At 39.9% G+C, this 27730-nt stretch overlaps 1 protein-coding gene across 1 annotated transcript; it reads left to right on the forward strand.

The window, feature by feature from the left end:
• Positions 1–584: 584 nt before the first annotated feature.
• On the forward strand, positions 585–7587 carry VIP (vasoactive intestinal peptide). Its single transcript, XM_069787043.1, has 7 exons — positions 585–835; positions 1335–1456; positions 2806–2946; positions 3331–3435; positions 4989–5108; positions 5644–5752; positions 7299–7587. Exons 2-7 carry the CDS (start codon positions 1344–1346, stop codon positions 7305–7307), a joined length of 597 nt encoding a protein of 198 aa, XP_069643144.1. The 5' UTR covers positions 585–835; positions 1335–1343; the 3' UTR covers positions 7308–7587.
• Positions 7588–27730: the final 20143 nt, after the last annotated feature.

Consider the following 27730-nt stretch of genomic DNA (forward strand, 5'->3'; position numbering starts at 1 on the left):
CGCCGCCTGCTATAAACAAGCTGAAGCCCGCAGGAAAAAAATTGGGGGGTTGAAGACCAGCTCCCTGCAGCGCAGCCCCTGCGTGTTCAGCCGCCGCGGCTTCTGCGAGCGGCGGCCCGTCCGACGGCGAGTCCCGGGAGGGAAGCCCCGGGAGGGACCGGCATGTGCCGGGGACAGAGAGGGACCGGCCCGGCCTGAAAAACACCGGCGAAGAGCTAGGGAAAGGAGTAACCCCGGGGCCGAGGCGGGGGGGGCTCCGCAGGGAAGCACTCGGGGCGGGAGCGAAGGGCCCCCGGGGGTGCAGCCACCTCCCCTCCCGGGTGGGGTGCGCGGTGCGGAGTGTCCCGTCCCCGCCCCCGCCCCGGCCGCAGCCCCCCGCCAGCCGCCCGCTCTGCTGCTTTGCCAGGCGGAATCACGCTGCCGACGGGGCCCTGCTCCCCGCAAAACGACCTCATTAATAGAAATCAAATAATGGCGGGGGGGGGGGCGGGGGGAGAGGTAGGGTGCGCGGCTGCTCATGAGTTAAATATAAGTCTCTGACTGTCCTGAACAAAGCGACCGTCCCCTTGGGAAGGGTGACGTCTCCCCAGTAACGTGATTGCTTCTTCGGAAGCAGAAACGTGTAAACGCTATAAAACGCGGCGGCGCGGCGGGCAGCTCAGAGCGTGCGGCGAGACGGAGCTCTCCTCTTCTTCCTCCTCCTCCTCCTCCGCCGCCGCCGCCGCCGCCGCCCCGGAGAGCCGCGCAGCGGGGCAGGGCGCAGGCCCCCAGCAGCGCAGCCTTCCCCTCCGCTCCGCGCCCGCCCAGCCAGCCCCACCGACGGACTCGCGGCTCCGTGAGTAACTTTCCCTCCGCCGCAGCGGCAACTTCCCGGCGGATGAGGAGGGGGTCCCCTTCCCCCGCTCCCCGCTTCTCCCCTCACACCGGACCGGCGGGTCGCGGAGAGCGGGTCTGACCACCCCGGGCAGCCGGGGAGGGACCCTGCTTTTTTTTTTTTACCGCTTAAAAAAATAGAGGTGTATTTTTTTCTGGAGGTCCGGGCGCTGCTGCCCGCCCCTCACACCGGGCCGGGGGTGGCCTTGGGTGGGGGGGGGTGCCAGCTCTCCCCGGTACGCGGCCGGCAGCTCCCCCGCCACGGCCGCGCCGCTGCCGGCGGCGCCTGCGGGGTGCGGGTTCGGGACCGGGTGCGGGTGCGGGTTCGGGACCGGGTGCGGGTACGGGACCGGCTGGGGGTCCAGGTGCGGGGCCGGGGCCGGGTTCGGGGCGGTCGAAGCCCCCGGTGCCCCAGCGCAGGGCCGGCGGGTGCGTGACGGCTGCCGCTCTTCCCTCCGCAGGTGGCGGCCATGGAGCACCGCGGCGCCTCCCCGCTCCTCCTGGCCCTCGCCCTCCTCAGCGCCCTCTGCTGGCGGGCGCGGGCGCTGCCCCCGCGGGGGGCCGCCTTCCCCCCCGTCCCGCGGTAAGGGCCGCGCTCGCTCCGCGCTCGCTCCGCGCTCATGCGTGCGGGTGGGGAAGGGGACGCGTGTCCCAGCGGGACGCGGGACGCGGCGCCCGGCCAGCGGAACGGCCTCGGGCCCTCGCTATCGCCGAAGGGCGGCCGGGGCACGCCGCTGCTAAAAAGCAGAGGCAGAAGCGAACATGTTAAAAATTCCCGAATCGCGAAGGAGGGGAAGCGGTCCCCGCGGACCGATGGGTAGTTTTGGCACTGCTGCACGCTTTGAATTGCTCGGGTCGTTCTTAGTCGTCCAACTAAATTACATCAGATGGCCGAAAGGTGCGGTCTCCGTGTAGGTAAGAGTAGCATAACGTGTAAGAAGACCCATGAAAGACGGTATCGCAAAACAGCACAGTGACAGGTTTTCAAAGGTGTGACTTGAGTTGGTTTATGTCACACAGCAACTTTACTTTTTTTACCAGACACGAGTCTTGCGTGCCTCAGATACGTAAGTAGTTCTAACAGTTATAATGACGGTAAAATTGCAAGGACAATAGCCTGTCCTAGTTTCGGTACGTGATTTTTGCACAGCATCACACGCAGGGGTTTACTATAGCGATGGGAGCCCATTGTCTGCCACAGAACATAAGAGCAGCTAGAAGAATCTACGGCTGTGCGGTCAGATTGCCCTTGATGAAATATGAAACATCATAAGAAACAGCAGTTTACGAAAACATGAAGTAACTGTAAATCAGTTTGTACAGAGCGATTGCCATGATACATTTTAAAAGGTGAAATGTGAACCTTTTTTAACTTGCAACTAGCAAATTAATTTAAATGTGAGAGAATAAAAACATGCAGAGATACATGACTGCACATCATTTTAGTCTGAAGTTCTTGAGGGTGTATTTACTTTCTTTAGAGAGCTATTTCATACTGCATTTCAATGCACATTTTCAGTCTTAATTGGAAGGTAAGTACTTCACAGGAACTGTTTTCACTTTGCGTGGGTGGAGGCTGGTAATTCCATCCATCGTTTACATAAAATAAAGTTGTTATGAAAATCTTCATGGTTGTCCCTGGAGCTGTAGCCGCCATACATTATGCACTGTTCACTGGAATAAATTGTGTGCAATAACAACATGTATCTAGAAAATATGCATTAGAGAGAAGGATGTGTTCTGTCAATTTTACTCTATCACTGAGCATGGATTATACCTGAAAGTGATTTTTGTTCTATCCAGACTGCTTTAAAATGCCTTGTGGATTAAAGCAGGTAGATGTGCATTTTGACACAGACCAGAATGTAAGCTGCAGTGAAGTGTTGCATGTCCTCAGCTAACTGTACTTCACATGGTTTCCTTCTCCAACAGACTGGGAAACAGAATGCCATTTGATGGAGCCAGTGAACCTGACCATGCCCACGGGTCATTAAAGTCTGAATCGGGCATTTTGCAGAACACACTACCTGAAAATGAGAAATTCTATTTTGATCTGTCCAGAATTATTGATAGGTGAGTTTCTTTATTATCATAAATACAAATGATGATGCACTACTTGAATTATGCCTAAAGATCAGTCACATTTTCAAACTGAGAAATAGGAAAGGAAGAATCAGTTACAGAAGAAAACCACATGACCTCTGACTGAATACTTGTAGCAGTAGGAATGTCTGCAGAAATGTTGATTGCGTTGCCGTTCTGGGATGATGAATTCATTCACTTCCCAGGAAGGGCTAAAAAGTATAATGTGAAAATCTGGAAGTTGTTTTATGAAATTAGCTTCATTTAACATGTAGAATAGATAACTTAAGGAAAGCAGTATGTTTACAAAATGAACGTTATCAAAATGATATGAACCCAGGTTGTATTGTAGAGTTTATTTATTGTCCATTTCAGAAATGCAAGGCATGCTGATGGAATTTTCACCAGTGTCTACAGCCATCTTTTGGCTAAACTTGCTGTGAAGAGATATCTGCATTCGCTTATTAGAAAACGAGTTAGGTGAGGTGACACTTACATTAGGCAGAGTTTTTTCCTAGCTGGCTTCATTGGCAATTTTTCACCCTTCTGTACCTAAGTTCTCATTTTTGCAATTTAGAGATAATGAAAGAGAAACTGATATAATGATGGGGGAGCTGAAAATCCTATATAAGAACTTAGTGGTATTTGTTACTAAATGAATACTATTTATTCCTGATACAGCTGTGAGGGGTAGAGCAACAGACAGTGCACATAGCATTGATAATAAATACTGGCAATATTATAATAATTATCACACCAATTTGCTAATTTTTTTCTCTGGTACTGTTTTTATTAGCTTGGCAGATGAATGGCACAAGTAAATACAAAATGATTGATTACTCAGTACTTACATAACAACAGGGGAAACACTCAATGAAATTAAGAAACAATTGGTTTACAGTGAAAACATAAAGGAGTGTTTTTTTTCCTACTGTAGAACATATTGCCAGTTGTTTGGGAGATCTGTATTATAGAAAGATTCGAAAAAGACTGAGGCAAATCTGTAGACAAGGGATCTGGATGCAACTCCCAGACCGGGACCCCGTTCATAAACTAATGGTTGCGGGATGCTGGGACCGATCACTGCATACTTCCCTTGTTTTGATATCCCTAAGTGGCAGCTACTGGGCACTCTTGGGAACAGAATAGTAGAATACTTTGGTCTGACCCAATATGACAGTTCCTTCGAGTGCCTACTTCATATGCTCAAAAGCTGAGTGAAAATGGGGTCCTGCATTTATGTCAATGCTGCCTTTGTCCCAGAACATAGAGTGCCAGTTTCTCGTATGCTATAAACTAACACAGATCACTTAAAGCAGAACACACTGAGGCTTCCCAGGATCGTGCATGAAAAATAAGCTTCCAAGTCTGGATTTCACAAGGTGTGTTTTGTCTCCTGACACCTCTTTAGAACAAGCATTTGTAGCTCTGTATGTGATGCTACACTCCTATTTTCCTCAGAGGCAGGCTCTGTCCTCACTGAGTTTGGTATGAACAGTGACCAGCTCCTTTAAGACCTTCCTGTGACTTAAACCAGTCTGCACCTTGGCATTGTACTAAAACATATTTACATAAATGATAGAAATCCAAATAAAGTCAGTTTATTAAAAAGAGTAGTAACCTGGGCTATGAGAACAGACAGGAGGGAGTCGTGGAATCCACACTCAGCCATTTAATCCTGCAGAATTCCTGGGACAGGGGTGCTAGAAATCACTGAGTATAGATCCTGATTGCATGGGCCATGGCAAAGTTGAGCAAGAGAAACAAATCAGTGGAAGGTGTGCCCAAACAGACTGAATAACGATCCTTAGAATTTGATCCTTGTTACTAAAATACGTAGTAAGCAATGGAAACAGTGGCTTCTTTTCAGCAGATGAAAGACCCAAAGTCATAGCTGAAAATGAAAGCTGAAATGAAAATATGATTTTGTTTACCTAATCAACATTGTAACTTTGTTTCACTCATTTAATGGTATCTTCTTTTAAATGGATATAGTCTATGACTTTTTTTCTTTGTAATTGTTGTATTGCCAGCTCCCAGGAGAGTCCTGTCAAACGCCACTCTGATGCTGTCTTCACTGACAACTACAGCCGCTTTCGAAAGCAAATGGCTGTGAAGAAATACTTAAGCTCAGTTTTAACTGGAAAAAGAAGGTACTACAAGAAAGCAAATATATACTGTTTCCATACTTGTATGGTATTAAGACAGAAAAGATTTATACCTACGTATGTATACAGAGAGGACAAACAAAAGGCAATGAACATTATTGACTTTATAACGTAGTTTATAACATGGTTTTCAAATACAGACAGCAAAAATCCACAGAGCTATGGAACACGAACAACAACTTTGTAAAGAAAATGCACTATTTTTGAAAATTTGCCTTAAGTAAACACATAAAATGAAAATTTAGAAGTCCCAGAAAGACCATATGTCCTAATCAGTATAGGTGAGAAGTGCCAGCATAGGTTTTTGTAGAGCTTATTTTCTGTTTGTATATTCACTCATTTAGTCAGCTGCTTTTAAATATCATGTCTCTTCTCCCATGAAACATGCTATTTCATGTGATTTATTACACTTTGGTGTAAGTTTAACAAAACATACAATAGCTACAGTTAGAAGGCAGCTTTGCTTGCTTGTTTGCTTTTTCTTCTGAGAACAATAAAACTTGTTTCTGATCCACCACAGCCAGGAAGAGCTAAACCCTGCTAAACTTCGAGATGAAGCAGAACTTCTTGAACCTTCCTTTTCAGAAAACTATGATGCTGTAGATGAGCTGCTGAGCCACCTCCCACTGGTATGCCCAGATTTTCTTTCCTCTTGCTATCTGTTACTTGACTGGACTCATAAAATGAGATTAATCATACACGAATTGTGGTCTATCAGAAAAGCAGAATCATCTAGGAAGGAGCCGTGTTCTGTGAAACGCTGCATGTTTCTATAGGGATTGTGTCTGATTATAATAATCATTTTTATAACAATAATTGTTATCCCATGATTCCTGTTATTGAAAATTCCTAATTAAATGGCACTGTTAATAATGCACCTAACTCACTTGGGTGTTTCAACTTGTGTGCACTGTAGCATAAAACCAGAATTGACTCATTTTTAATTACAAAGATTATTATTTCTTCAGATAACAAACTCAAGGATATTTTTTTTTAATTATAAAAAAAAAAAAGCTGCACATTTTTTTTTTTAGCATCTATTTCATTAGAAGGGTGTTGCTTCTAGAACTAAGAGGATCAGCAACCTGAACCCTAAGCATGAAGAAAGCACTTGACTCCTGTCTAAGGTGTGCTGCAGAGGGATCATCTGCCATGCAAATACTGCAGTTACTGTTTTCCATTTAGCTACTACTATTTTTCTAAAATCATTCACAAATATGTTTCTTTGTTCACTGAAATGTAAACCCTTATACATCACAGCACTTGCAGGCACATAAAATTGAAAGGTTAACGTAGAAGTGAATCAGGCTTGGTATTCTCGAAAGTCTATTATGAAATTGATGATAGGAGGGGTTTTGGCATTCAGCTCTGTCTCAGCTACAAGTAAGAAAAAAGGCTACTCTTGAGGATAACACTTTTTTTTTTTGGGGGGGGGTGGTGCAGGGGGAGGATGAAAGAAAAGACATTTCTCCAAACTCTTGTTTCCTTCCAAGACTGAAAGGCAATGTTCTTTTCCTTTCCACAAATGTGGCAGTAGCCCTAAAGTTTCCAAAGATTAGAAAGGACACAAACTGCTTAGGCCTCAAGGAACAAAATAATTTGTAAGTGATGGGATTCAGGAAAAAAATGTTCTTTCTAGACAAGATTATTGCAAAAATACCTGCTTCTGGATTTTGCACCTTCTAAAACTTCTAGCATTGACTAAGTGAGGGAAAGTAGCAGTGCAGCAGGTCACGGGTGTCTTCCTGGAAATATTTTCAGTCCTTTCCTTTATTGTGTACTGTACTGATGTTCCAGATCTCCCTATAGGTGAATCGCGTACTGAGTATTGACTGTTACTGGTCATTTTATCACAGTGCCCAGTTGCTGATGTAGTGTGTATCAAGCAACCTGAATCTGTGTATGCATTTCAAGGATACAGTTGTTTTCAAAGTGAGCTGTTCTGGCTATAGGCCAACATGCCGTAACATTTTTGCCTAATCCTCCAGTCTTGCCTGCTGGCTGTAATGCCCACCAAGCTCCTGTGAATCACTCCATCCCATGCTTGTCAGTTCCAAGCACAGCAATTGTTTTATACCAAGTGTTACTTCTTGTCTGCTGTCTGCTTTTGTACATCTCAGGATACAACTGCTTATAAAAATGACTTTTAAAATGTATTTCTTCTTTGCTTTTCAGGACCTCTGAGGGACACCTGGTAAAGTCTATGACAAGAACAAGCTATTTTTGAGTTCCACATAGTATTTCAAAGAGATGACTTCGGTCATCAAACCAGAACAAATATGTTGTGAAGTGAAAGTTGTGATATATTTGTTTCTTATGTAATAAAAGTTGATATTTACATTGTAAATACTACTCTAGAGTTCTCTACTGAAAGCTGTACATATGGATGCCAGTTTAACTCATGAGAAGTCTGTGAGTCCATATGCTGTAAATCCTTTACTTCAATAAATTCATTTGAAAATGAGTGTGCAGCTGAAAAGAGCCCATCATTACTAATTAATTGGCTTATTTTAGGTATGGTGCAACATCAGATATGCCTGTATGATAATAAGGATGCACTTCCAGATAGTTCATAAACAAGTGTAAAAACATGAGGAAAAGTATGTGCAAAGTGTGTAAAACTGCATTACAAAGATCTCTGAAAGATACTGCCAAGCAAAGGGGAATGCTTTTCTAGCAGCTTACCAAGCAACTTGAGAAAGCAAAAAAAAACATTAAAAATTATTTGACCTCTGACAGCATCTTTCCTTCCTGTTCGTTCACATTTTAAATATTTCACAATATACAAATTATATTAAGACCTTTGTTTTCAGTTGTGTTTTGGATGCTCTGGAGCTGACAAAGCACACAAAGAATGTTATCCCTTGATTCGTTTGATGCCTAAAGTCACTGGTCATTCTACGTTTAAATGTCTGTAGCTTTGATGATGAAACTATTCCTTATATATAAGATCTGAAGACATTTTACTATTTTTTCAGAATGACTGTCATTTACAGAATATGCAGACAATAACTCATTTTATTATCACAGCAAACTATTACTGGTTTGAATCAGTGCTACAGGTACCTGGAACAGTAGAGGTCCCAGTAAGTGCTGTCTCTACTATAGTAGTAATAGAGGAAGATATTATTTTTTAACTGAGGTATACTATGTTGTATTAGAAAGACAAGCAAGTAAGCCTCCAGTCTCCATTTCTTTATATCATTGTGGCTTAGTATGGAGCTGGAAACTTGCAGCTGATTCACTGTTGCTGTGAATCAGAATCTGACTGTATTTTATTAAAATCGTAGATTTAACCTATTGGATCATTTTCTACAGAATTATTTACTCTTGTAAGGACCGATGGTTCCACTGCAGTAAGGAAAGTGTGTGGTACTGCATGCACAACATATGAAATGCATATTCATGCATGATACCAGCCATAACACTCCCATGACTCCCCTCCCACCTCCTAGAAAGAGATGAAATTTGAAGTAGAAAAACTTATCAGTCCTACTTACAGTTCAATTTGGAATTTCAAGTATATTTATATATCATACATATGCACACATAGACAGTGATAAAACTGATTTACAAGTTTCACTTACAGGTTTACTGTTCTCATTTAGAAGGAAGCTTTAAACATGATAAAATTTGAGATTTATGGAGACTAGTTCTCATAAATATGTAGCCTTCTGAATTGCAATTTTTTTGAATATTGGCAACTGCTTGTCAAAAGAAAACCAGCTTGCACAGATCAGATGCTATTATTGCTATTTCTATCTAGCCTTGACAGAATTTGATTTAGCCAATGACTGGTTCACAAAAGTTAGATGTAATTTTGAAGTCTTCTCTTGAAAAGTGGTCTTCTAATGGTGGTCCACTCTCAATTCCTATCTTATTATGAAAATTTGTGAAAAAAATAGGTGCAAAAGTCACTTTAGAAATATTTGCAGGATACTAACAGTCTGATGCTATAGTATTTAGTTCAAAATTTTCTTCAGTGTCGTTGGAACTTTGTTAGAATTTCTGTGATAAGTAATCTTAAAAAAAAAAAAGTGAAAAAAATTAACCAGAAGCCAAGCTGCATGTGGTCTTCCTACACAGAACTTTTTGTTTAAATGTATATAATGTTCATTCACTCCATTTAAAGTAACAAAGATTGGAGTGAACAAACTTTCGACTCCACAATTCCAGAAATCTTTTTTTTTTTTAATTTGCCTTTTTTTATTTATTTCCAGTTTACCAATAAGGCATCTGATGGAAGAGCTTGTCTTCCATGTCTAATGTTTAATGTCCCCAATATTTTGTTCTCCATAGAAAACTGCAGAACCTTAGAACATGTGTTTTCTCCGTTACAATGGAGAGGGAGTGGGTTACAGAAAAAAGGGATGCTTATTAAGAAATCATATATATATATGTATTATAAAATATGAAATTAATACCTTCATTGTAATAACTCAAATAATACTGTGATTGCTTCCTCAGAAGGTTAGCAAATAGAGACAGTCTAAAAGGCATGCTAAATTTTATGTACGTTTTAGAAAAACTTAGCACTGAAAGGAGAGACACTCATCTCCAGAGTAATATACCTGACTTGGTATTTGTGTTAAAGGATGGCTTTTAACTTGTCATAGCAACTTTTGACATTCTATAGGAGACATAAGGCCCAATTAATACATTGAGACTAGTTAATTGTGGAAGATGTAACACTGATCACCTCAACTCCATGGGCAAGTGGTTATGGTAAGGTTAAATGATAAAATTGAAGAGAAAATTGCAACATTTCACTGAATAAGAGTAATTTTCAGTCTGTCAATGAGTCTTGACACATGTCACCAACCTTACAACCCATCTGCAAAATGTCAGAAGAGTGGAATCAAAGTGTTGTGTTAATTAGGAGAATGAAAGGGGCAGCTCCAAAGAGAGTATCAAGAGGTCTTCTAGGAGGAAAAGAAATACCCGGGAGAATCAGAAGAGCATCACTGGCAGAGAGAATGCAACCACTCAGGAGGAAAGAATAATACTGTGAAAGGTTATCAGGATATATGTTAAAGAAACATCTCACCATGTTTCTGCAGAATGTCACTTCTAACACAGGGTAGGGATACTTGTGATCGTGGAGGATAGAACTCATTATTTTTTGTGTATTCAATGGGGTTTGCTTTTCAGACCTACCCCATGGAGCTCTTAAAGGGGCAGAATTGGCTTTAAGTGCATCTTTACCAGCACTGGAAGGGGATATTTTCTAGTCCTGTATCCACAGAGAGGATGTGCATGCTTGTGTGCATCTGTACAATCATCACCCACGCAAGAGCAGCACTCAGGATTGTGTATAAGACCATGAGAATTACAAAAGTTGACAAAACATTTTAAAATTTCAACCAGTAAAAACACAGTAAAAATTAATAAAACCCTAACAGTTCCTCTGATATTTTAAATGAGGTTGAGGTGCTATGAGTGTTTGTTCCACCTGAAAATCTGAGACAAAATTTCTTTTTAAAAATAAGAAAATGCGTAACTTTGATCCAAAGCATGGGCATAACTTCATCTATAGGAATACTGAATTCTCCCCAAAGACAGACCTTTGGGGAAGAGTTGTACGTATACAGGAACAATTTATTTGCTTGCAAGGCATTAGGGAAAGGTAGATGGAAAAGGCTGTCCATTGCCTCTTGTGAAAATACCTATACTTCCACTACCTCTTTTATTTTTCCTTATTTTCTCCCTCCCTCCTCCAGTTACTACAAGCTTCCTCACTTTTTGTTAATAGTCTCACCCTTGGCTTGCAAAGCTAGTGTATGAATGTATACCTATGTTTTTGAGAGGAACAATTACAGCAGACCTTAAATTTATGGTGCAGCAATCTAATAACTGCCAGCCTTGGTTGTGGAGATGAGTTCTGCAGAGAACCTGGCACAACCAGATGTGCAGGAGCAACCTGTCCTGCTCACAAAGAGCCCCTGACTTCCCACAGGGGATTTCCCATTTGGTTTGTGCCTGGTGCAGAAGGCTGACCTTTCCTTGGATACATCAAACAGAACGTGTGGCCTCCTGGGGCTCACACTGGCTTGGGCAACTACAATATTTTCAGCTTTTCTCATTTCTGCTTTGGAACAGTCACAGACAAATTGCTTGCCAGGTTGACAAGCTGGTTTAGGATTAGAGGTAGGAAACTAGACACCGGGTCTTTTGTACCAATCTTTAAAAAAGTCCTAAGAATTATTTGATGCATCTTCTGCTTCTGAAGTAAACAAACAGGAAAAGTTTTACTTCGGTTTTATACACAGATACATGCAGGCCACTTAGTAGGGAGGGGAAAAAACAGCTTTCCCTTGTGAGGATAAGAATTTTCAATAACTTAATTGATTGTATTGGTTCTGGCTGAGATGGAGTTAATTCTCCCCATAGCAGCCCTCGTAGCGCTGTGCTGTGCATCAGTAGCTAGAAAGGCGGTGATAACACACCAGTGTTTTGGCTGCTGCTGAGCAGTGCTGGCACAGCATCAGGGCTGTCTCTCCAACATTTTTGCCCCCCCTCAATGGCAGGCTGGGGCAGGGCAAGATCTCGGGAGGGGACATAACCAGGACAGCTGACCTAAACTAACCAAACAGATATTCCATACCATATGACAGCAGCTCAGATATAAAAGCTAAGTAAAGGGAGACAGAAGGGGGCATTTTTGTGTCTTCTGGAGCAACCACTACGCGTACTGAAGCCCTGCTTCCCAGGAGGTGGCTAGACATTGGCTGCTGATGGGAAGTAGAGAATAACATCATTCATTTTTCTTTGCTTTCACGCACGACCTTTGCTTTCACTTTATTAAACTGTCCTTATCTTGACCCACAAGCCTTTTGTTATATTTTCTCCCCCCTGTCCAGCTGAGGAGAGGGAGTGATAGAGCAGCTTTGGTGGGCACCTGGCGCCCAGCCAGGGTCAACCCACCACATTGATCAACCTTTGTAAATAAAAATATGATTGTTTATTCAAAGATTAAGCTGAAAGTGATGTAAACCATAATGGTACAGTGAAAAAGATAATTCTCTTATCTAAATAACATTGTCATGGTGAGAACAATATTTTCAGTAGAGCATGTTTTTGTGAAAGAATGGGGGGTTGTTTCAATAATGAGGGGAAAAAAGGAGAAAAGAGTCCTTGTCCTTCCCCACTGAGTGAATTATTTTGTACTAGATAGAGTTTTGCATAGGGTAATATGCTTAAAAGAGTGTGTAAGGTTGGTGTGTAAGATCCATTTTCTGGATCTTTTCTGGAACCGGCCTGGACATTTAGAAGCCCTATTTCACATTTCAATGAGACCACAGCATCTAAGAGCCCAAGTTATTTCCAAACATGGGATATAAATGCTTTTAATATGTTGATCCTATTACTTAATAGTTGTCAAGTCAGAATTTGTCTTAACCAACATATATCCTCTTTTTGGCATGGAGGGAAAGCAGAAAAGAAGCTAAAAACAGTCATTGTCTCCTATTGTTAGATGAGATGGATCAGTGAAGATCTTTCTACTCAAGAAATGTACACAAAGCTGCAATTTTTGCCGGTAGCATATGAAGTAGCCAGGATATTGACTGGGTAAGACAGAGACAGAATGATCTTTGGTTTCGCTTGTAAAATTACCTGATCGGGTTGCCACTTGGCCAAATGGTAGGACGTGTCAAGTTCTTGCACATCAGCTTTTTGATAGAGAAGAAATCATTTATATGGAGCCTGGGTGGCTCCTAGTTGTTTGCTTCTTTTATATACTATTGAACTGCTTTTTACTGGAAGTGGTCACAAGTATGTTTGACAGATGCCTTATCACCATTTGTTGCTATTGTAACACAGCTCTTCATCTTTGTATTTCAGCCAATCCTTCTTCCCATAATCACAGCCAGAACATCTGCACACTGTTTTAAGCAAGCAATTTTGCCTCTTATTAGGGAGTATAGAAAGCAAACTGCTGTATTCTAGGAAGAGTCTTCATGACAAAGCTAGGGATATATAATTTATGCAGAAAGACTGAATCTTGGTTAAAAAGTAAGAAGAGTTTGAAAACTTCTAGATCTGGTGCTGATGGTTTCAGTCCTGTCTGGTGATTCCTTCCAGAGCAGTGCATTGTGCTTGGCATTACAAAGCTGGTGCCAGAGCTCCAGTTTGAGAAGTGAAGCATATAGTAAGAAAGAAGAAACCAGTGAATGTTGAGATAGAGCAGGTGAAGACTGTGTCTTCAAAAAAATGCCTGGTGTTAAACCTAGTTTATATATGGCTTTTTGTTCCCTGTAGATTTTAGACTCTTGCTTTGAGAAGAAAGAAGGAGTCATCTCTTGCTGTCAGAGGACCTCACATCATGCAAGTCCATTCATTAACTTAACAAACTCCATCAGGAGCACAGCTGGGTTGTTTGTCCCCTAATTCTGCTGGTGCACAGCAGCTTCTGGGTCTAGTGGCTGTACTTGTTGGGAACCTTCTTTCAATTGGCAGCCTAAATGTTTGACAGACACTTCACCAATCATTTGTCACCACCCTAGTGTCCTCATGGTAAGAGTACGAGTACCATTACTCTTCTCAGGGAGTTGTATTCCTGGATGTCTTTACATTTCCCTTCCAGCCTTTGCTTTGTTAGGCTAAAGAAACAGTCTGTCTTGTCTCACCTTGTAAATGACTCTCCACTTCTGAGACTGCTGGAGTTCCATGCCCCATGGGGTCATGTTCCAGAGTGAGTTTAACACTCCTAAATCACAGTTTACCAGATGCAGTTTCACCTTTGAAATTACTAAATGACTCTGAATGTCTGTTCTTTATTGCAGTCATTTTGGAAAAGTGACTAGCGATTTTGAGGGCCTCTGTTTTGAGGGCCTTGGAAGAGCTGATTTTTTCAGTCTGGATATTTTTTTTTGTTGCTTCTCAAACATTTCCAAGTTTTCAAAAGCTGAGGGAGCAGAATCACCAAGCACTTGAAATACAATACCTTTTTCCATGTAGGTGGAGGGGGAGCCACTCAATCTGGTCTAAAATGCATGTAGAGGAAAACTGGATTCTTAAACAGACAGATGCCCAGGTTATTAGGTGGTTTCACCTAGATCTCTGAATGCATCCTTTTACATGGCTATAGCCTGTATTTTTTAATCCAACTTCCTCAATCCTGCAGCCAAGGGAGATGACAAATGCACTCCTCATGCCACCAGCAGGGTGATGGCAGCAGCAGCCCTGGCCTTTTACTGGCTTTTGCCAGCCTAAGGAAGGGGAAAAGGAGGTCAGTTCACAGCAAAACCCTAGCAGGTTATTGAGGAGATTAGGATAAAGAGAGCTATATGTCCTTTGACTTGCTCTGTGAGTAATGAGTGGTATAGCTTACACACTGGCTTGTCACCAGCATTAATTCTTCAAAAGGCAGAAGGAAGTGAGCTATGCAAGCACTCATTCATGTATTTATGTCATGTATATTAAAATACTATGCTAAAGTGTAGTGCCAGTGACAATGAGGGGCTGAGGGTCTCCTTTCATCAATAGCTAAAGGATTACAACAGAGATTACCTTCTGGATCATTAGTCTACTGCTGTGCAGGAATAAAGAAATCCAGCTGAGTGGACCACTTGGGTCATCGCTCTTTGATTTATGATTCATTCTCTGTTCAATACAGGTGAGAGTACAAGTGCTTAATGTACCCTACTTTCATAGAGAAGGGGCTTGATTCTGTAAAGATCAAATTTAATTGGGCATTGCACGTTCTGTAACTTTCAGGCTCCATTTAAATGTATTTACCCAAAGAATGGCTAATTCAGAATTTCATTTCCCTGCCCTTAGCCCAGTTGAATAGCTTTTCCACATTTACAATATCCTGAAGGGTTCTGGAATCATGTATGGGATAATTAGGTTGCTTTTCGGCGATGGAACAAACAGAACGTCACCTGGTAAAGTCAGAAAGACATTTCAATGGGACTTTTTCTTGGCTATTCTTTATAAATATGTTTGCAAGATCTGATTAATAAATAAGTGCATGCCCAATAGACAATTTGTCTCTGTAATAAGGACTAATCCATATAAATGTTCTATTTTATATTTCTAATTACATTACCACTTAACAATTCCCTGAGAGAAATCTATCAGAAATTCTGCTTCAAAGATGTACTGTGTTTTATACTAATTTTATGTTTGCTGAATGATAAACTTCAGTGTAAAAACAGCATGCTACATAATTACAATGCATACAGATTATTAAATTATTTTCTATTAAAAAGTGAAGAAATCAATGAAGGAGAACCTCTCCTGCCCCAGCTTTACTCTAGCTGCAACAGTAGGCCACAGTGGAAAAGATTACGGTTTCAAGGACTTCTGCACTGGTTCTGGTAAAATTTAAAGCAGATTTTAGGCTGCTGTAATCTAGGCTGTTTGATTACAGTTTGTAAGAGCTGTGCGTTGATGAAGGAGCTCTGGCAGGCTCAGGAACTACAGTCTTCCAAATTCAGCCCACAACATACATACAGCCTTAAAGAGCTTTCTTTTTAGCTAGCTCTGCACCAGTTGAGGACTTCTTTATACTGTGGAATTCCCTGAGTACCCACTATTATTTTAGGCTTCTTTGTATTACTGGACATAAACAAAGCAATTTGAAAGAGCATCTCATTGTAACTTATACACATAAAATCACAGTGTAAGTGTGACACTACAAGAAAGAGACAACTTTGTGGAGTATTATTCATTGTGAGAGAATCTGCTGCTGAAAAAGTAAAAGGAATCCAAGTCCTTAGTCATTTTTAAATCAAACTGGATACTTAATTTAGGAATTGTTAAACATTTAGATATTTTTTCCAGTTTCTACATTATCATCTTCTAAACAGAGGCTCAGCCATCTCCAATTTCCTGAGATTTTTGGCTCAAACATTGCAAAAACTTCTGGGTTTTTTAGTGCTTAGATGCACTAGATACACACTACAAACCTTTTGGAGTAATTACCCAGATATGACATAACTAATAGGAAAAATTAATTCATGATTTTATTTTTGCTTTTTCAGCTGTTTCTTCTATTATGGCTTTTCAGAAATGTATTGATTAAAGAAATTCATTCAGACAATAATTTTAAGTAAATTATACAAATATGAAGTTACCAAGAACAGTTCGTCTAGCTGTCATCTTTCCTTTGCATTCTGCAGCTAGATACAAGCTTAAACTGGAACATACTGCTAATGTTTTGCACAAGGAAATAAAATAAAACCAAATAAAAGTAAATGGAAGAAGAGTTTATGCTCTATCTGTACTTGGTAGTGGTAGAAAGTTTCAAGCTGAACCATTCAAACACATGTATACAAACTCATTTAGACTTCTGAAAGCTGGTTGCACTGTAACCCGGGCAAATGAATGCTTTCAGACTTGTTTGCCTTTTGCTAGCATTGAACTGCCAGCAAATAAGAACTCCAAGAGACTAGATTTTGAAGAATGGCTCAAATAACTTGATTTGATTAGGAGACAATTTGTTTAATTAAAGATCCACTCATCTCCAGTCTAGAAAATATTTGGAGAATGTGTTGCAAGCAAAGTATTTTCCAGATACACCATTATCTTTCTTCTTTGATGAAGGACCCATCATGTCTATGACTTCTCTGAATTATTCTGGCTTAAAGGAGTGTTGTGGTTTAACCCCAGCCAGCAACTCAGCCCCACACAGCCACTTGCTCACTTCCTCCTGGTGGGATGGGGGAGAGAATCAGAAGGGTAAAAGTGAGAAAACTTGTGGGTTGAGATAAAGACAGTTTCATAGGTAAAGCAAAAGCCACGCGTGCAAGCAAAGCAAACCAAGGAATTCATTCCCCCCTTCCCACGGGCAGGCAGGTGTTCAGCCATCTCCAGGACAGCAGGGCGCCATCACGTGTAACGGTGACTTGGGAAGACAAACGCCATAACTCCAAACATCCCTCCCTTCCTTCTTCTTCCCCCAGCTTTTATTGCAGAGCGCAACATCGTATGGTCTGGAATATCCCTTGGGTCAGTTGGGGTCAGCTGTCCCGGCTGTGTCCCCTCCCAATTCCTTGTGCCCCCCCAGCCTGCTCGCTGGTGGGGTGGGGTGAGGAGCAGAAAAGCCCTTGGCGCTGTGCAAGCACCGTTCAACAGTAACAAAAACATCCCTGAGTTATCAACACTGTTTTCAGCACAAATCCAAAACACAGCCCCATACCAGCTGCTATGAAGAAAATTAACTCTAGCCCAGCCAAAACCAGCACAAGGAGTAAACACTGCATTTGCAGCCTGTCAAAGGCATGTGGTACCTCTCTGATGTTGAACAAATGTGAGCCCTTCTCCAGTCATACAATTGATGTACCCACTTCTTCAGTGGAGGACACTGTTATGACTTATATCAAAAATAATTGTGTGGAAGTACATATAATTATTACGAAGGTTATGATTTCATACATTTCCTTACGCTTCATATTCCTGGTTAAATTTCTTTTAGTTATGGACATCTTCAAAAGATTTCCTTAATCCTATAGTTGTAAGTAGCTGTGCCTATAACTGTATGATGTAATCAAACCTACCACTTTTGTATTTGTTCATAGAGTCTTATACTAAGTACGCAATGTAGATACATTTAAATAAGAGTAGCTTGGTGAATTGGATTTTTCTTTTTATTTATTTTTCTTTTAAATACAACTTCAAAATAAAAGGACAGCTTAAAGTTGATATAATTTCCTTCCGTAATTTCCATAATTTCCTTCCATAGTTTCTTTCCATTCCTTTTTATTCCATCAGGAATAAATACATAGAAGAAGGAAAGCTATTTAAACAAAAAGGATAATGCATGTGAGAGACAAGTTTTTGTAAATTAGCGAAGAATAAGTATAGATGAGAAATGAGATGAAGTTTCTAGCTACCATAGAGCTGACATTGAGGAATTAGAAAACTAGGAATTCTACGTTTTTAGGTAGAAAAATGCAACACATATTACCATTTTCAGTACTGCATGATAAATCAAATACCATTGGGAAAACGTGCTTTGCTGCATGTTTATTAACTCGCTCAGTGTACATAACAATACATACATGTATATTCCCCCCCCCCCACTTGCATACATAGCTGTTTTTTCTAATTCTTGGCAGGTCTTGGACTTTACAGTAGAAATAGCAATCAGATGAAAACCCTGCAGTATAAAGCATAAACATAGTTAATCTAAACTTTGTTTCCTGCTACCTTCAGGTTCACAATATCATTGAAGTGGGTCACTATATCATTGGAGTTCACCTTTCATTACTCTTTAGAAAATTCCTTATAAAAAAATGTACATTTTTTTCTGATTTTTTTGCCTTTGGGTTCCACAGGGAGGAATCCAGCAATCGAGGTGTGGATTCTCTGTAGAATTCATAAGTCCTTACAAGGTCACATTTAGTTGTTGATAAACAAAGAATGTATGACTGGCTCTATAGATCCACAAAAACTGAAGATATACCCTGACCACATATGATATTGCTCTTGTGAACCCAAAAAACCTCTGACACTTAGGAACTGGGAATAGATACGAAGATGGAATAGACCACTGATTTTACGGGTAAGCCAACGAAAAGCCCAGATAAGGAGAAAAACTGAGCTGAATCCTGTTTAAGACAACGAAAAGCACTGTGGATCAGGACCTCAATGCACCATTTTGATATGCTGAGAGTCTCCTGTAGAGTGCTATTCGCGAATCATTTGCTAAACAATTGTATTGAATTAATATACTAAAGAAAACAGACACCAGTCTTAGCCACACATTCTGTTTCTAATGGTATTCCCATTTGCATATCACAACTCCGTTGCAATTACACCATATATAAATAACACATTGCACCAAGTAACACCTTTAAACATGAAATTTATGTCATAATATGACATGGTACAAGAAAAATAATATCCAAATTATATTTAATCATAACCGTCAGGCTGTTAGGTTAATTGAAGTCCATTTGATAGAGCTCTCAGAGTTTCAATACATTTAATAGGAAAGAAAAGAATTGTCAGGTGAGTCAGTCATCTTAAATTATTTCTCATTTACAGTAGTTTAGGATTTAGGACATGTTAATTAGTTTAGAATGAAAATTCCTGCCTAAGAGCTAGTTGTTACACACAGCCTCTGGCTGTACTGAAGTTCACAATAAGTCCCTACCACAAGATGAGAAATTATTCTGTATCTGAAATGGCCTCTTGACCTAGAGAAAGATCCCAACCACGTGTTTCTGGGATGATTCACATGCATAATTCAGAGGTGATTAGTTGTACTGGTTTCCATACTCCTCAAGGAATAGGAAAGAAATAGAGAAATTAAGAGAGGAAATGTAATTAATGAGCAATGAGGTCTGTTAAAAAGGTAGGTCTGATTGCAGCGAGCACCTGGGAAATCTATTAAGATCACAATTAACTTGTTATTTCATCCAATCTGGAAGAGTTCAACTTGTTATAATGGCACTCCTGGACAAGGCATGATTTTACAGATGGTTTTATTACTTTAAATGTCAAGTTAAGCCCCCAAACCAAAGAAAAAAAAAATCTGAATGCCCTTTCCTCAGGTGTTTTTCTCAAATTCAGTTCCTACTGAATCTGAATCTTTTCAGAGCCCTCCAATATCTGCTAGCATGAAAATGCTGCTCAGCCACGCATACAGATGCCTCCTCTCCTGCTTGGCAGGGATTTTCTTAGCAGGCGGGCCGAGAATAAATATCACCATGGCATTCCCTTAGGAACATTGCATTAGTGTGCATTATGAGAGTTTAATGGAGACTGACTCGGATCACAAGGGCTGCTTGCCTCCTTTGAGATGATAAAGTACAAGAGTTGTACCCTTTCAAGGTGCAGAAGAAATTACTACAACTCAGTTTGCGCATATAACATTATCTACTCCATGATAATTCTTCGCAGGAACAGCTTTTATTGGATAAACTCATCTACTAAAATCCAATGCAAGAAGGCTTTCGTTAAAGTTTAACTCTAATGTGAAACATGAAAAAAAAATTAAAAAAAAATATGGAGCGGCATGTGGTAGATTCTGCTTTTGCATTCTACAACCTGCTCTGTATATCTTACATTTAAGATTGTGTTCAGAAAAAAGCGGAAGGTTGACTTTCATTTTCTGAAGCCTCTATTTAAGCCTTTAGCTCCATCTGAGACCTTCCCATTAGTCTCAAAGTGCAGGACAATATTTTTTACATAGTGCAAAGACATATTAAGGAACACATTTCTGTTCTATAGAGAATATATCTACTTTTGCTTCAGTCAGCCTAGAAAGAAGGGGAATTAACAAAGCGAAGAAGATCCATACATTTTCTCTTACAACATATAGCATATAATTTGAAGGAACTTTATAGTATTCTCAATGAAAATCTTTGTTTAAAAGGTTAAAATATATGATGAAGTTAGAATGCACTGATGATATTTTCCTTTGATAATCGAATGCATCAACCATTCTTGCTAACTATAGTCATTTATTCAGATGTCACTGGTATTTTTTATGCAATAAAAATGTGTTCTTACCTGCACCAGCATACTGGAAGAGAAAAGACAGAAAGTTTCAAGCAAGCAAGCAACAGAAAAAAATCCCTCCACTTGACATCTGGCTCAGCGTTGGCAAGGAAATAAACATGTATTATAGACATTTGGCTAAATAAAGCCACAGCTACAGCTGTTAAAAAACTCTGTGGAAATGATGTCTTTGAAAATTGTCAAATCTCTGTGGACAGAATCCAGGAATTTTGTATTCTCACAAAATGCGCTTACATGATCCCAAAAGTTTCTTAGCTATTTCTGGTTCATACTTTAAGAAAAGCTGGAGTCTGAATGCTTTTCCATGTAAAGTGTAACAGTTGATCTATTAAAAGGTGTTGTTTCTCCTTACAAACCTGGCTTCTCTTACTTCCTCAGTCTGTTTTTGTTGCAACAACTCTGCTACCAAGATTCTGCAGAAGAGTTAACCACTGTGGCCTAAGAAGTCAAGATTTAAAATTAAATATTTAGTAAGATGCCTGTGGGCCAAACCTGAGATATTTACTTAGTTGAACTTCTGTAAAGTAGGACCAGGAACTTACAGGATGAAATACAGAGTTTAATGATCGTTAAGCTGGACAGATATGGAAGGGCTACAGATAAACCTTTCCCTTTCAGGTATCATATAGCTGTAGTTCAACATGTATTTTATAACAGTAACTTCGCTTGGTCATGCTCCTAGAAAGAGTATGACAGTTCTGAATACTGTTCTACTATCTGAACACATTTGTAGCTCAGCGGCTTCTGCAGATGCAGGTTGTTGAAGCACAGCATTAATTGGTAAGTATTGGTAAAGAATAGAGAAAAAAATAAACTTGCATGAGCTGCCTAATAAAGCTGCATTTGCTTCTTGATGTGAGGGGGATTAAATAGGCAATTGCGGTAATGAAGGTGTCAGATGACTTAGAGAGCAGTCATGACTTTTACTGTTTACAGTCTATCAAAAACTACTGTTTCCGACTGTGTCTGATTAGTTTTCTTTCCAACTCTTGCCTTGCCACAGGAGGCTTCCTAGCACTCATTCTTTTTTTTTTTCCTTGTCTCAATACATTATTGCAACCCAAACTTTGGTACTCCAGTTTTACGCTAGTTTAACACCAATGATTTCACAGGTATTATACCTGTGTGGAACTGCAGTTGTGCACTGGTGAGCTAAGCATACCATAGGCAAATTCTGAATTTATACTGTATGCACTTCATGACTGGGAGTAATGTGTTAGACCCTTGGCATAGCTCCCACAACTTCAGTATTTTTGATCTAATCCCTCTCTTATAAAGCTTGAAATAAGTTTTTATTAGTCTTACTTTAAAAATTACAGGTATCAAGGGGCTGATGGAAAATTTCAGCCCCTTTTTCTGGCAGTCTTATACCACGTATTTTTTTTTTCCAGGGCAAGGCAACAAATTACGGTGAAAAGAGTCCAATTTTAAAGGACACAACACTAATATATATTCTTGAAGTAATGACCATGAGGTACATCTTTCTGGTATCACAAATACAAAATGGAGTTGTAGACATATAATGGCATTCAGCCTTTTAATGCATGGTCAGCTAGAGAAGGAACCATGACAATTCTACCTCTCCAACATCTGTCTCATAATCTGGAATCAGTAAACTTAAAATGTTGTAAAAACCATGATTACATTATTCATAATTAATTGCTTTTATAGATTCAGCATGCTGCTGGGGTTTACACTGTGAGTGGAAGGTATATTAAAAAGTCAAAGAACAAATAGGAGCAGCACTATTGATAGCTGAACTCTGATATTTTATTTGATATGGGAAATCTGTGTCAGTTTCAGTTGGGAAAAAGGAATATATTTTAATATATTGAAATATACTGCTTCTCTCTCAGTTCCATAAGAACTGAGAATAAGTTAGGTGTATAAATGCCTCCTGGAATTTATATTTGATATAGGGTTTTTTGTGTATATGTTTCAGGTGGGTGGACTTTTTGTGGTTTAATATAAAGATGTTTATTACCTTGGTATAAAAATAACCTTCTATTCATAGAATCATAGAATGGTTTGGGTTGGAAGGAACCTTTAAAGATCATCTAGTTCAACTCCCCTGCTTATTTATTCCTAGAATAAAAGGTTTCATAAGGTCATTCTTTTGCTTATTTACAAAATGAAGAAGGGTTTGAGTATGGTTGGTGCCTATACCACAGCAGAACCCTGAAGAGGTGTTACTGTACCACCTTACATAAATTGTAAGATATGCAAAAGTATTTTGCTCTGAGTCACAGTCAGTTGTAACAAAACCCCCAAATAGCCTGTTGTAATCCTATTTCACATCATTAGACCTCCATTTTGTAATTGTACATCCTCTAGTATCTTCTGTCATGAGCTGTGCTTGCACAGAAAAGCTAGAAGAACCATTTGCATGGAAATAAGATTTCCCTCTAAGCAAGTGTTACCGGCTAGTCATTAACAGTATGGAAGTGAATCTCATTAAACTTTATGCAAGAGGTATTGTTAATTCCAGTTGCCAGAAAACTATGTAAGAAGCTATCACCTCAAAGCATGAGAGATTTTTCTTGAAAGAAATCTGTTTATCAGAATGTTGGCTGAGCACATCATATGTATAGGCATACAAACAAGGAAATGAATTATAATGTATAAAGTATCTTAATCACAATCCAGTGAGCCTTATTTCATGGAAGACAAAACTGCAATTTGATTCCTTCAAAGAAGAAGAAATCTCAATCAAACACTATTGTTTGTGGTGACTGGCGGCACTTACTACAAAAGATTAGTGAGCTTGGTGTAAACTGGTTCTTGGACTGATCACACGTTGCAAGGAGACGTGCTCATTGCCACAGCAGGGGCAGTGGTGGGGATAAGGCATCTTGTACGCACCCTGCCAGGGCTGAGTGCCTATAACGTTACTAACATCCTTTCCTCAGCAGTGCAGGACCTCAACAGCCTGTAATCCTGGTGAGTGTGTTTGATAGGGTGTGCTTTTATTATTTTCTGCAGATATTTACATATGCTTTTGAAAAACAAAGAAGTGTGGTACAATGACAAAATCAAAGGCAGTCTGCGTTAGTCATACAATAAATCTGTGTTTCCTAGCTCCTTCTCTTACACCTTCAGGATAGAGACTCCTCACCATTAACTGTATAACCTGAAAAAATGGCAGATCATAATAGTATAATAAGCATTGAGTTAACTTTATAACGTTTAGCTACGTTGCTGATAATAATGATAATATTGCTAGATTCTCAATAAAAAATAAAGTTCTCCTAAAAAGACTGACACCTGTTTCAGGAGAGGCCAAAGTATAGCTCGTAAGTCATCTGCAGATCCTGAACAATGACAGCCTGAGTGCTGCGCTCTGGTTTACTACGGGGAAGAAGCTGTGGTGAGGGACCCACAGATGCTGCTGCTGTCCCCACAAGCATGTTGGAGGTACTTTCTTTTCGGCTCTCTGAGGTCAGTGTTATAAACTCGGTGACTCTCAAGTGCCTTGCAATGTCAAGATAGTTGATCATCATGCTCCATTTTCCCAGCAAAGCACTGCTTTTCCTGAACACCACCAACCCTTGCGTGCCATTTTGTTGCAGCACAAAAAGTGCCAACCAGATTTTTTTCTGCCGGAGATTTAACATTTACTTTGAGTGTCATATGCTGACTGACTGATAATATTAATTAAAAACAAACAAGGAAATTATCAATTGACACTGAAAGTCTGATGCAAGATGATGCCTTTGCTGAAAACAAGCTAAAACAAATGGTGTCTTACGTTTTCCATCATAACAGGGAAAAACAAGTAACGTACTAGATATAGTGAGGGTAAAATATTTTAAGTTTAAAATGGTCAACAGCAAGAATAATTCTATACATATATAATGTGTAGATAACTGTGTATTACATATGATTATTTGTACAATATAGGAAGTAAAATTAATAATTACATAAAATCTTATATAAGTATTCAAAAGACTAATCATCAGGCAGTTAACACTGAATGAAACTGAAACAATGCTGGCAAATACTGAGCTGCTTGTATTAATTCACTAGTTTTTAAATTTAGGCCTTAGTCCCAAAACCTCATTGATATCTGGGCCAGAAAGTATGCGTAAGATGGTAGTAATTTAAAAAAAAAAAAGGAAAAAAGAGAAAAAAAGCCATTTCCACTCTTGCCTGACCCTGAGGAAACCTAAAGACACCTAAAGCAATTCAAATTTTTACATTTCCTCAGATGTCTTCAGTTCTTGCTGCTGGAAGAGTCCAGAAGCCCCTCGAGGTGCAACACATTTGATACTTATGTCTCATCAATATCCACAGAGCAGATGTGCTGCTGCCTACTGCATCTGGGTGTGTTGAGCCAGGGCTGTTCTCTGAACTCCCCTGCACATCAGCATCCCACTTTTCCTCCTACAGCCCCAAGAAGTGGTGGAATTCCCCCTTTGCCCACAACCTAGGGCTGTGAGCACTTAGGGGTCCTCAGCTACTGCCAGAGCAGATTCGAGTTCAGCTTTCTAGTAAATTGTGCTAACCAGAGGGAGGTGTGTGTTCAGGCAACGGCCAGGGAAAACAAACGTTCTTGAGCCCTCCTGTTAAAAATGCTTCGTTATAAATGGGCTAATAAAAACTTCAGGATGCCAGAGAAACAGCAAAAATGAATGAAGATAGGAGGAACATGGATTCTGGGTACCGCTACAAAGACTTTATTTCATGTGTTTTGAATTAAAATACAGACTCATTCAGTTTTGTAAGAAAGGGAACTTTACAGGCATCCATGTTCTGGAATATAAGAAAAATAAAGACAATAGATCCTAACAGTGTTCAGAAAGGTGTTCAATCTTTGAGATATCTCCCTGAAGTGGGATGGCCTAGAATAGGAAATGTTTTTGTCAGCACATGCAAGTTTTGCAGATGCTCTGTTGAGAGTCCTGCTGCGTACAGGGAGCACCGGCACTCACTTCTGGCAATTTTTTGGACGGCCGTTTCCACGTAAAGGTGCTGAAGTCTTGTTTTTCCAACCAAAGAGCAACAGTGGAGGCAGAAGTCTTTCAGTACCCATCCAGTAGCGTGCCTCCCACAGGAAGGCTTTATTTAAGGCATGACAACATTACTTTTCTTTCCATGACTGCTTGTTAACGCTAGCACTTCTGCTGAAAGGCTATTAGGAGCAAGGATTTAACAGAGGTGTGACAGGTACTTCTCTGAAGTTGGAAGGCCAAGACTGCGGCAATCGGAACACCTTCAGCTCTCCATTGGGTGACCATTAGGGGACAACGACTTTCAGCCAATCTGGATGTGAGTCAGCCTCAAACTGCAAATCCGAGGGAAACTGCACAATCAGTTACATTTTAAATCCAGAAGCAGTGAAAACTCTACTGCACAGCCTTGCCTGAGGAAGTAGTAAGAAGGCCTTAATTGACGTGAGGTTTTGTGAGAAGCTTGAAATTCACTTTTCATAAAATCTGCCTATGTGGGAGTTGGACTTTTTTTTGGTCACCACCTCAGTGATGAATAATATGTTACTTATTAAAAAGAAAATCTCTGACGACTATTGAGATCTCTGAAAGGAACAGACACTTTTAATCAGAACTGGTTTAGACATGATACATAAAAATAGAGTAGAAAAAAATCTTTAGTCAAAACCTCTCTTCCTCCAGGTAGGTACGGGTATAAAACCATATTATCTGACATGTAAGCTGCTAACAGAAGAGATAAAATTCTATACGCTGTTAATCTTGTTATTATTAACCTTTTGGATAGTCATTGTTTCTCAAATCTAATCATATTTCATACTGATATTTTAGTGCATAGGTAAGGAGCTCAGAACACTTTAAAGATATTAATTAAATCTCATCCACCACACTCCTGAGAAGCAGAGCTAGAATCATCATTAAAATCATCTGATGGAGGAGGAGGAACTAAGCAGTAGAGAATATAAGTGACATATCTAACATCCCACAAAGCCAGAAATTAAATTCAATATCCTCAGTTGTCAATTCATTGTTGTAGCTGCTGGGAACCAGCCTTTTACATTTAAAACACATTAAAAGATCAAAAACATCCACTGAAAAATCCAGCCCCCTCACTGCTTAAACTAGAGTTACCAGTGGACAGGTCCTGCAGAGCAGTACAAGGTGTCAGCAGTCCAGAGAGGCATCCCACCACCCGGCTCCACTCCTCCAGCTGGAACAAAAGATAAAAATAAGCTGCAAAATGCCGATCCCTCAGAGTCGATGGCTGCGGCATGACTTGAAATGCAAGACACCATCCACTTATTAAAATACTGAATTTAGCAGCTAATCCATAAGGATAGTTCACTTAGTGCTCATATACTCAGTGTATGTTAAGGGAACATGGACTGCTTTCCATGTCTAAGGATGACTTGCAACGGTTACAGAAAACCCCTGATATTGATAAACTCTGAGCGGAAAGAGTTGTACAGTCATCTAATCAAAGCTCAATGGATTAAAATATGAAGTGTACATGATATTCACAATGAAAAATGAAATTCCTCAGCTCTAAGTTTTGGATATTTCAATTTCATTGAAAAACATTCTTGTTTATGTTTTCTGTTCAAAACTACACTTTTAATAAACTAAGTTCAAATGCCTGCAATCAGAAGCAATTAAAATCCACCAGAAACGCCTTTTTAAAAACTAAAACCAGTTTTACACCATTCCAGAATGGAATTCTGAATAAAAACTTAATTTTGATTTGTTTAATTGTTGTGTTTTAAATGAGAATTTTTTTCCAGTAAACCACACACAAAATGCTACAAAGTGTTTCAGATTTCAGTCTTTTAAAACTAATTTTTAACACACATTTTTCATAATCACATAGATTGTATTTTTATAATGCTTTTAAAAAAGACGTATCTTTTCCATTTTAAATATTTTTTTTAATTTTTTCTTGAAATGTCAATGTTTCAAAGTTAATTTTTTTCTCAGTTAGGAATTTTTACTAGCACTTCTGAAGTCACAAGAGCAGACTGAATTCAGTCAGTTCTAACTGGAATCATCCTTGCAAGGGTAAGAAACTCTGAAGCTATTTGTAGCAGAAATATTCACGTTTTCCTTGGCTTTTATCTTTTCCTTTGCCATTTTCACTTGAAACTGCTTTTTGGTGTAACAGTTTTGTGGAAGAGGGGACCCACTGTGCAG

Source organism: Haliaeetus albicilla, chromosome 7, assembly GCF_947461875.1.
Source record: "Haliaeetus albicilla chromosome 7, bHalAlb1.1, whole genome shotgun sequence".
Lineage (NCBI taxonomy): Eukaryota > Metazoa > Chordata > Aves > Accipitriformes > Accipitridae > Haliaeetus > Haliaeetus albicilla.